At 36.1% G+C, this 12,046-nt stretch overlaps 1 protein-coding gene across 3 annotated transcripts in view; it reads right to left on the reverse strand.

The window, feature by feature from the left end:
- Window positions 1-12,046, reverse strand: part of LOC117338777 (RING finger protein 44-like) — a 41,066-nt gene that overhangs the window by 25,414 nt on the left and 3,606 nt on the right. Inside the window, exon 1 of one of the 3 annotated variants that reach the window (XM_033900106.1) lies at window positions 626-1,076. The exons of the other annotated variants lie outside the window; for them this stretch is intronic. Coding sequence (XP_033755997.1) covers window positions 626-689 — 64 coding nt within the window. The 5' untranslated portion in view covers window positions 690-1,076. Of the gene's footprint in view, window positions 1-625; window positions 1,077-12,046 lie in introns of those variants that run through there. 3 annotated transcript variants of the gene reach the window in all.

Raw genomic sequence — 12,046 nt, forward strand, 5'->3', positions numbered from 1 at the left:
TTCCTAGACTCATCATACAAACACAGGTAACAATTCCACATGTTCCCAGGCTCATCATACAACTATACAGGTCACACTTCCACATGTTTCCCCGATGATACAATGACATGTAACAGTTTCATATTTTCCCCTCATTATAGAGACCTGGATATTCTTTCAATTGATTGATAACATTTACTTACATGTACTGTATTTATCCTTAATAAGACCTCTCCCCTTGTGTAAAAGTTGATATTTAATGTTTAGGGAGGGCTTATTTGTAAATCACTTTTAGTTTAATATTTTTAAAAAATTGATAATGGTAATTATTTGACCAACATGATTATGACATTTTTTCCAGTTTTGATGCAGATTCTTTAATAGTGTAATCTTTCAAGTTTACAGAAGTTAGGAATGATAAAAAAAAATATACAAAAAAAATGACATGCAACTGAAGGTAAAACAAAACCCAAACACAAAAAAACATGTTCAAGTTCCATGAAAAAAAAATTAAAAAAAATTGGGATATTTCCTGTTCCTTTCAAGAGCCATGTTGTATGAGGCAAGCTCAGATTAAAGTTCATGAGAGTCAATATCTGTAAGAGCTTGAACTGATCTATATTCCACATTATAATAAATGTTTTACCTTGTGGATAAGTCTTGGAGTGTTGAAAATCCACTGGACGAGGTAAAATCATTATAGGATCCATTCTGGACAAATTTGTCACACGGTACACATGTATGTAGTTCTGACAAAACTAGATGAAAACCTCAACAAGTCTCAACTTTTTATCTCAATAAAAGTTGAAAGACTCGCCTACGTATCAGAATGAAAACAAAACTGTCCAGGTAATGGAAGTAGGAAGTGCAGTCAAAGAGTTTACAAGTCAGTTGTAATTCGTAGTATGACTCGGGTCAAATCACACAATCAAACACATGGTCTGAGTCAACCAGCGCACACCGCCTACGTATGGCCCAGTATACGTAAAGCTCAGTCAGTACGCTCAGTCAGTACGTAGGAAATCTTTTGTAAACAAGCACACGCTACCCAGTGTATGTGTAAACAACACACACTCGTACATTGTACACACCAACAAAGGCATTCCACTGCCCCCCATACCTGAGCAGGTAGCTAATTACCACACCCACAAGTACATCTTACAATGATTTTGTATGAGTGTGTACTTGTATTGTACACATCACTCATTTCACATTTTGTTTTCAATATCCAGATCAAGGGTGCCCTAAAAACATACCACTGACTTAATACAGAGAATATGTGTAGACAAAATATATACATATACCATTTACAAAACTGCCGTTTACAAAACTTGAAAATGTTACTTACAACATAGATGTAGTAAAATCTACATAATATGAATATTTACATTTAAAACCTACATGAGAAGTACAGATCTGAATATACCTATACGACTTAAGTATAAAAATTGTGTAAGGTGGCAGTACATGTACTGAATGAGCAGTGAAGCGTAACAAGTCCTCCAATCTTACAGTGGTCCCCACTGTACCGTGATTCATGGTAGTACCACGTAAAAGGTGTGTAGGTTTTACCGGGAGGGGATGGGCCAGGTCAATGAGGGGACCAGGAATAGGAAGGGGATTTATAGCATAAAAATATTGAAGTATAAACTTGTTGATGTATTATTCTAAAGTGCTTTTATTAAGTAGGTCAGTTGTGATGTCAACTCGCGCAGTGACATTTAAATGTTAAGCAGTCAGTTCTAGATAGGTCATGAGATATATACGTAATACAAGTTATACGTAATACATGTACAGTTTTAACACCAAATCACAACACTGTTCAATACTAATATAAAACAGTTTATTTTAATATATATGTGGAATTTAATATTATCTCTATGCAGCTGATCTATGCAGCTAATGTAGGAATAATAATTTTTTTGAACAATTATTTGTTAAACATGTATAATGATTTTACTTTTTATTTAAATTCATGCCATATTTCTTTTATATTCTTAGAAAATTAGCTTTTAGGGCTTTTTAAAAGTTAGAATGCTTTAAAATGATTAGAGGTAATTTGACTAAAAATATTAACCTGTCAAATAATAACACAGCGATTTCTGGAACATCAATAATCTAGATGTCCAAAAACAGCAGTGATCTGGTACATCAATAATCTATGTCCAAAAACAGCAGTGATTTTTGTTAATTTCTTGAATTCTTAAATTGTTGACCGACTGACACATCAGTCTGATGCTGTACAAGAAGATACACTGGTTTGATGCTTTTCACACTGATCTAGTGGTCCGATACTGTACGGAGTGATCTAGTGGTCCGATACTGTACGGAGTGATCTAGTGGTCCGATACTGTACGGACTGATCTAGTGTTCGGATACTGTACGGACTGATCTAGTGGTCCGATACTGTACAGACTGATCTAGTGGTCCGATACTGTACGGACTGATCTAGTGGTCCAATGCTATACGGACTGATCTAGTGGTCCGTTACTGTACGGAGTGATCTAGTGGTCCGTTACTGTACGGAGTGATCTAGTGGTCCGATACTGTACGGAGTGATCTAGTGGTCCGATGCTGTACGGAGTGATCTAGTGGTCCGATACTGTACGGAGTGATCTAGTGGTCCGATACTGTACGGACTGATCATGATCTAGTGGTCCGATACTGTACGGACTGATCTAGTGGTCCGATACTGTACAGACTGATCTAGTGGTCCGATGCTATACGGACTGATCTAGTGGTCCGATACTGTACAGAGTGATCTAGTGGTCCGATACTGTACGGAGTGATCTAGTGGTCCGATACTGTACGGAGTGATCTAGTGGTCCGATACTGTACGGAGTGATCTAGTGGTCCGATACTGTACGGACTGATCTAGTGGTCCGATACTGTACGGAGTGATCTAGTGGTCCGATACTGTACGGAGTGATCTAGTGGTCCGATGCTGTACGGAGTGATCTAGTGGTCCGATACTGTACGGAGTGATCTAGTGGTCTGATACTGTACAGACTGATCTAGTGGTCCGATGCTGTACGGACTGATCTAGTGGTCCGTTACTGTACTGACTGATCTAGTGGTCCGATGCTGTACGGACTGATCTAGTGGTCCGATACTGTACAGACTGATCTAGTGGTCCGATACTGTACAGACTGATCTAGTGGTCCGATACTGTATGGACGGATTCAGTGGTCTTATTATCATGATGTATGGACTGACTCATTGGACCAATACTCTACCAATATTACGCTGTTTCTACATTAGGCCCAAATATGACATATTTTAGAAAAATTGTTGTTTTAAAATATTTTTGTTTCATATAATTTTCTTAAATATTCAGTTTATTTATTTCAGTTTTTATTTTGTATTTTTATATATTATCACTCACTTCACAATTCATAACAATTTGTATCCCTCTTGTACAGCACTATCAAAGCAACCCGGCTCTCTGAAGAATGTAACTTGAACCAGTTAGCCCTGGACGACTTTACCAGGACAGCATGGTGTAAAAAAAATTACTGATATTAACCAAGTCCATGTGCACAGCTGGCTTTGTCCTACTGGCTTTCTGCTTGGCCAACACTTCAAGAGGACCTATCTCTTCTGAAAATTTTACAAGTGGTTCACTGTGAACATGTAAAATTCATATGACAGAGTGGCTGTTCATTTAGCTCTGCTGGCACGAAAGAAAAAAAGATATTAGCCCAGGCTGGGAACTCTTCTGGGGCAAACAAAGAAGGTTGAAAACCAGGGGTCTTATCCTCTGGAATCTACCAGATAATGGAACACCAACTAACACTAGGATTTTGAGACAGCTGAGCTTCCTCCCAGCCCAGATTGAATGTCATTTAAATCTAGACAACATGGCCCCTAATGCTTCCTCAATTCACTAGAGATTGAGGAGCTGGCTTTCAGGACAGAGAGGTCCCTGTGTCACTCTATGGTTAGACATGTACACTTATTGTAGGTACATTGGTTCCTTAAGTGACATTAACTCTTGCATTTTGATATCTCTTTGTTTTAATTGCATGTTTTATTATATATAAATAATTATATATGTAGACCTAAGAAAACTACAGACAAACACCATCAAAAAATATTAAAATAAAATTTATCATTCTTAATTTTTTGAATGAACAAACTTAATGTCTTAGGAATTAAATCACATGGAAAAGCTAGAGAACCACACATTTGGCAAACATTTAAGTTCAGATAAAAAAAGATGTCTAAATTAGACAACACTTTATCAAATGAAAAGAGTTAAGGAGAAGGAAAGATAGAGTAAATAATTTGATAGAGTTGTGGCATGGTCTTGGTTCTAAACTACAGGGAGAGAGATAGGGTTTAGTATTCTGGAGAGAAACTAAATGGGTTGATAAAATTGGGCTGTCTCCCATTTTAACCCTGGCACATAAGTTAGTAGATCTGATCAGACCTCTACAACCAGTACTGACACACAAAGAGTCTCCAGTCTGCCTAGCTCTGCCTGCCCAAAAACCTGTGTACATCTTCAGGGTCTGGTTAGCTTTCTTACGGACTTATTTTTTTGCAAAATCATTCAGGAAATCTATATAAGTATTATATAATGCATTATCATTATTTTCTTAATGGTCTATAGCTTATCAACAAAGGTCATATATAAGGCCAAGCTAAACCTGTGCAATTTGTTAAAACGATTAGCTAGTAGTGATTCATACAAGATTTATAAATATCATTGATATGTATTTCTGTATATCTTAGATACAGTAAAGTATTCCTGAAGAGTATCTTTGATTATGATAATATGAAGTTATTACTATAAGGCATATAATGTATGTGTAAAGACCTAACAACTTTACTTAAATATTACTTGGGGTATCACCATATACTCAATTACCTGGGCCAGACTGTGCAAGTTTATTTCAAAAATCCTGCATTTCATTTTGAAATTATGAGGATTTTTTGGGAAGTAACAAACATGTTTTACAGACAGACTTTCCAATGTATCAGGTTATAGGCTACTAACAGAGCTCAAGCACAGGGTCATAAAAAACACATATTTCTTAATGTGTTTTTACTAATTGAATAATCTGGCTGTCAACATAAAACCAAACCATGCAAAATTGAACAAACTTTAAATAAAAGGTTAAAACCATGAAGTTAAATAATAGATAAATGTTGCACATGTTTACACTGATCAGCTGACCTGTTTGTGGTGCTTTGTTCAGATTTATATGTATTAAATTTCAAGTGACAAGTACAATACATAATTGTAGCACTATTCTATAAACTTTTTTTTCAATACAAACTATGAAAATACATTTTTTGTATATCATATTGATGAAGGTTGATAATGAAGAACTAGCTAGCTCCCCCAAGTAAATCATTTGGTATGTGTACCTACAGTACAAACCTGTCACAACAATAACAGGTCTACTGTGTACCACAACAGCAAACCTCTCCCACCCCACACATCTGTACCATTTCAATCATTAATTTTCAATTGATCATAAAATCAACTTTGAATTCTGGTGGTGAAATTCACTTGATATTTATGCTTGTCTGGATACTGGCCGGAATGTGATATGGTGTACACCTGACAACCATGCCTGATTAATATGAACACTACACACAGGCTGGTACACCACTGTCTGGAGGAAACAAGCCACATACTGTACACACCTGTACACTTGGCTCTATATACCAGCATATTTAGTCTGCACCAAATATATTCTATTTGATGTAAAATTGCCCTCACATATTTCAACTTTTTGTGAGGAACCAATGTGCCATTTCACTTTAATTCCTAACATTATATGCCTGTACACATAGCTATAACTGTGTCAGGGTGTCATCAGCTTGTAGCCAGTCCCTCAAGGCCATGGATCAGGAATGACCTATATCCTAATTTGGCCTCAAATGGCCCTCAGTCAGGCCTTTGATATTTACAGAGTCTATGTTATGTTCTGGATGAGATTAAAAAGTCTTGAAATAATCCTTTATTACATTTTTTGACTCTACAAGTAGCAGTCACTTAGTTATATAATACCAGAGAGATTTAGACAGTCCACACTATGTATTTAGTCTCCAGGTATATCCCCATCACAAAGGACTTATGTAAAATGACCACAGCTTGTCCAATCCCACTTCTCCACTACTTCTAGTGTCTACACCAGATATACAAGTAGAATCATGCATTAGATATGGCTACTGACAAAAGTGTAGCCTGACTGTTTAAAATCTGTGCTTTTGTATAATGAAATCTTACATGTGGATGAATGTTATTGTTGATTTGTTTGTTTGTTTTTGTTTAACGTCCTATTAACAGCGAGGGTCATTTAAGGACGTGCCAGGTTTGGAGGTGGAGGAAAGCCGGAGTACCCGGAGAAAAACCACCGGTCTACGGTCAGTACCTGGCAACTGCCCCACGTAGGTTTCGAACTCGCAACCCAGTGGTGGAGGGCTAGTGATAAAGTGTCGGTACACCTTAACCACTCGGCCACCGCGGCCCCCCTGTTATTGTTGAATCTATTTAACTAGTTCAAAGATATTAATACTTCATGACAAATTGTTATCAAATTAATGCTCTCATGACAACATATTAAAAGATTTGCTTGCTCATCAAATTTGAAACAAATGGACTGTAATGTTAATTGTTATTTGGCTTAGGTAGGTCACAAATGTTAAATAACTAGGCAAAATTTTGATATGTGATAGACAAAAAAGGACCTTAAAGGAGGACACTAACCACCTTGACTTCTCAACAGATTTATAAACCACCGGCCTACGGTCAGTACCTGGCAACTGCCCCACGTAGGTTTCGAACTTGCAGCCCAGTGGTGGAGGGCTAGTGATAAAGTGTCGGGACACCTTAACCACTCGGCCACCGCGGCCCCCGCTTGGAAGGAACAAAGGTAAAGCAAAGACTTCTATAATATTATGACCATGTGATCAAACAAATTTCAATTTCATGTCAAAATAAAAACAAAGCCTTACTCAAGCTACTGCACTTCATTTGAAAATTAAGCTCCACAAAGCTCTAGATCTGTGGTGCTGTTGAGATGAGGGAGTGACAGATTTTGTACAGTGAAATGGCATCAGACATTATCAGGGACAGAAGAAGAGAGAAGCTTTCTCTCCAGCAGCCAAGGAATACACATTCTTTTCTATTGATTTTTTTGGTGTCAGCATACTAATGTCCTTATCGTTTTCAGGGAGACATTTTGGGTTCAGGGAGACATTTTGGGTTCAGGGAGACACTTTAAGGTTCAGGGAGACACTTTAAGGTTCAGGAAGACATTTTATGGTTCTGAATTCATTCGCTAGTTCAAAAACATTTCACATTTCAGACATGCAATACAAATATTAAGATAATGTTACAATAGTACTTTCTGCAATTTTACAATTCCTGTTCAATAACAATACAATTGTCTAAAATGTCTTGCATTTTATGTTTGTTTGTTTGTTTTTCTTGATTTTTTTACATACCAGGTACTTTAAACTTTTGTACTTTAAGAAGCTAACGTATCTATGTAGACACATATATCTATACTTACATGTTTTGCCTGAGGTGAATGGTTTGTTATAGACTATTATCCTGTATCTATATATCACGTGTATGTACTGACTGGTGAGATCAGAACATTTAATACTCTCACTGATTACAGACAGACATACTCATAAAAATTCATTTATCTGATACCAGCACTAAATCAACAATTAATCATAAACAAACTAGATAACCTTTGTATTTAAATTAATACAATTTAAAATCATCAAAAAAAAGATAAATGTACCATCAATAAATGTCTTAAGATTACATTTATCAGAAAAATATCATTTCCAAACTTTTTTTGTCTATGTAATATATATATATGCACCCTCAATTTTACTACTGAACATTAGACAAATTTAGTATAATTGAAGAAGTTGTCAATTGTTTTAATAAAACTTTGTAAGTAAATTACCATGATCTGGCACTAATACATGTCTGTATTGATAAAGTGCAACAATGCACAAATCCTACGTGTACCTTATCTGTAATTCTTTTTAATCAAATTTGTAACAATTGCAAGTTTCCTGGGATTTCCTCCTCCATCACCTGGAACTGTACAACTACTAGCACCTTCAGCTTACAATGATCAGTTGCATTGTGGGTAAAAGCTATGGTAACCACGACAACCAGCTGAGAGAGTGACAACAAGTCAATACTTCAGCCACCAGCAAGCAGGCTAGAAAATAAATCCACTTTGGAGAGAATTCCCTTTACAATTTATAATTTACGTTCTCAGAAACCCAACATTGATTGGACCATCAAACTGCACATAATGAAGTAAAATAGTAAAATGTTACTGGTGAAAAGAACAACATATGTTGACAATATAATATGCAAAAGATAAAAGGTTTATAAACTAAAAGTACAGTACATAGCGATGAAAATTCAGTATATGATGCACAGTGAGCTGATACATAAGATTTACATGCTTGTTAAAATTCTTGAAATAAAGTTAAATTATTCAATTAAAATAGATGCCATGCTGATTCTACTTGTAGGAAATATAGGCAGTATACTTCAGACAAACCCCTACCAAACAGGTACATGTATTTATAGTGGGGTACCATGATGCTCCAACATTCTGTTAACAACAGGCTGTAACTCACATTTCTACCACAATAGGCAGGTGTTATTCAACGCCCAAGGCATAAAATAATCATTACAACTGTTGAATAACATTCAGTTTATACCACACGTGGAATCAACTCTAAATGTGTTTTGATTGGTTGACATGTTGACTTGACTGGGACTATTTATCAATCACATGGTTCAATGCGATTTGATTGGCTAACACTTGAAGGCCGCATCACAATGTCCGGAAATGATAATGTTGACACAAGAAGTAGTTCGCAGATGTTTTTGTTCTATTCTTGAAAATATAGATAGATTTCTATCATTTTTCTGCTTTGAATAGAATGTATTTACTTGTGTTATTATTTGTAATAAATTGTAATACATTTTTGTATTTCCATACATTTCCCATATATTGCAAGATTTGCATATTAATCAGCTGAATTTCAATTTAGGTCATCCTTACACGACACCTGATAAAGAACACACGTTGACACAAAACAGGTCAATTCATCCTCAGCATAGCTAGAGACATGTCACACAAACTCATGGTTGTTGTATATGGTATTTCTTTCATTCTAGTTAGTTATTTTTCCAAAGTTACAAAAACACTCACTATAAAGTTGTGTTTTGTAACTTTTGTAAAAATAACTAACTTGAGTGAAAGAAATACCATATACAACAACCACTTATTGTGTGGGTCACATGTCAGGGAAAATTTAGGTTAATATTCACATCACACAGCATTCATTTTAGTCTGAAATTCAAACTGTTAAGTAGAGAGAAATATTTGGACTAAATTTAAATCCCAAAGATATGTTTAAATATATAACACAAGACAAATGCCAGTGTCTGATCAGTGTGTGTTTCAAATTTGCTTTGAGTCTACAACAGAGTGCCAAGTTATCACAAAATTCTGTGAAACAATGTAGCATTATAACAGAAATGGTGTAGATGTGCACCTGGTACAAATTTACAACATATTTCCTTCTCAACAAGACAATATCCTCACTGAAGTGTTCATAACACTGAAAATATCTCAAGGGATTCAACACCCAGGTATAATCATAAACACTTTTTTTTTTTAGCTTTTAATCAATGCAATGCATGTATTACAACAAAACAATTCTTAGTTTTGAAGAATTGGATACAATATTTAAATCTAAGCCAAGAGCCACAACTACATAAATCAAGTTCACAACATAGCAAAGCAATAAGAGAGTTTTTGTTTGTCCTTCCTGTAAGTTTGGCTCTGCCTCTAGGTGACCTGAAATACTTCAGAGGGTCATATATACATGTATGGTTCACGCAGTCTAGTGACTGCGACAACTAGACTGCGACAAAACAACCAGTTATAATTTGTGCCCAGGCAGATTTGAAATGTTTCAAAACAACTAGTTATAATTTGTGCCCAGGCAGATTTGAAAAGTTACAAAACAACTACCGGGTAGTTATAATTTGTGCCCAGGCAGATTTGAAAAGTTACAAAACAACTACCGGGTAGTTATAATTTGTGCCCAGGCAGATTTGAAAAGTTATACATACTTGCCAAGGTTCACTTTTCAATTTCTTTGAAGGTGTTGCATACATTAACATGTGAAGTTTTTGGAGAATGCAAACCGGATTCTATTAAATTTAACCATACACTAGAGTTGCAGATTGACTGTTCTGACCACAGCGAACACAATTCGTGTATAACATGGTATTTGATGGTCAGGTCTGTAGTGATATATGATAGTGTAAAATAATGCAGTGCAAATTTCAAATGTTAAATGCCATTAATTACCTGAACCTGACATATAAATTTGATCAATAATGACATCATGCACAATGTGACTCTGATGTTTTGGTGTAATATATAAAAACAAAAACAAAATTATATATATATATCCATAATTCAACCCCACCAAATTTAGGCCATTGCCAAAACTATTTGAAGGTGAAAACAAGCAAAACAATTAATATGATATTTGGTAATTGATACAATTACACAGACAGAACCCTGACTATATTCAGTGAGATGAAACCTAGGAATAGATTAAGTAGACTATTTGGTAATTGATACAATTACACAGACAGAACCCTGACTATATTCAGTGAGATGAAACCTAGGAATAGATTAAGTAGGCTGTAAACCAGTAAAGTTGTTGAGATGAATATTAATTAATAGGCAGTTATGTAGGCCTTAAACTAGAAACTAAGGCTGACATGTTGGCAGTAAATCAGTTATAAGACCAACAGAATACTGACTATAGTCAGTGAGATGAACCCTAGTATAAAGACTTGTAGGTGGTAAACCAGGAACTAGGACTCTAACGAGTATCTTGGTGACCCTTTACTTATTTTAGGTTAATCAATTTAATAAAAAGACCAAACTGATGTTTATTAACTTCATTATCCGAGCCATCTCTACCATGTTCTACTGTCAGATAGGCGGGAACCACAGGTCCGCTACAACCTATATAGTAACCAAAGGGTGATCATGACGGGTACAGGTCGGGTTGCAAAGATCGAGTACTGGACAAACATTTTATACCTGTCACAGCACTAGCCCTACCAGTAACTAATCAAGGCCAACTGAACACTGACTATACTAGTAAATAACCAAGGCCAACTGAACACTGACTATACTATAACCAAGGCCAACTAAACACTGACTATACTATAACCAAGGCCAACTAAACACTGACTATACTATAACCAAGGCCAACTGAACACTGACTATACTATAACCAAGGCCAACTAAACACTGACTATACTATAACCAAGGCCAACTGAACACTGACTATATATAAAATCAAGGCCGACTGAACACTGACTATACTATAACCAAGGCCGACTGAACACCGACTATACTATAACCAAGGCCGACTGAACACCGACTATACTATAACCAAGGCCAACTGAACACTGACTATATATATAACCAAGGCCGACTGAACACTGACTATACTATAACCAAGGCCGACTGAACACTGACTATATATATATAACCAAGGCCGACTGAACATTGACTATACTTTAACCAAGGCCAACTGAACACTGACTATACTATAACCAAGGCCAACTGAACACTGACTATACTATAACCAAGGCCGACTGAACACTGACTATACTATAACCAAGGCCGACTGAACACTGACTATATATATAACCAAGGCCGACTGAACACTGACTATATATATAACCAAGGCCGACTGAACACTGACTATACTATAACCAAGGCCAACTGAACACTGACTATACTATAACCAAGGCCGACTGAACATTGACTATACTTTAACCAAGGCCGACTGAACACTGACTATATATATAACCAAGGCCGACTGAACACTGACTATACTATAACCAAGGCCGACTGAACACCGACTATATATATAACCAAGGCCAACTGAACACTGACTATATATATAACCAAGGCCGACTGAACACTGACTATACTATAACCAAGGCCGACTGAACACT

The sequence above is a fragment of the Pecten maximus genome, chromosome 12, assembly GCF_902652985.1.
Source record: "Pecten maximus chromosome 12, xPecMax1.1, whole genome shotgun sequence".
NCBI lineage: Eukaryota > Metazoa > Mollusca > Bivalvia > Pectinida > Pectinidae > Pecten > Pecten maximus.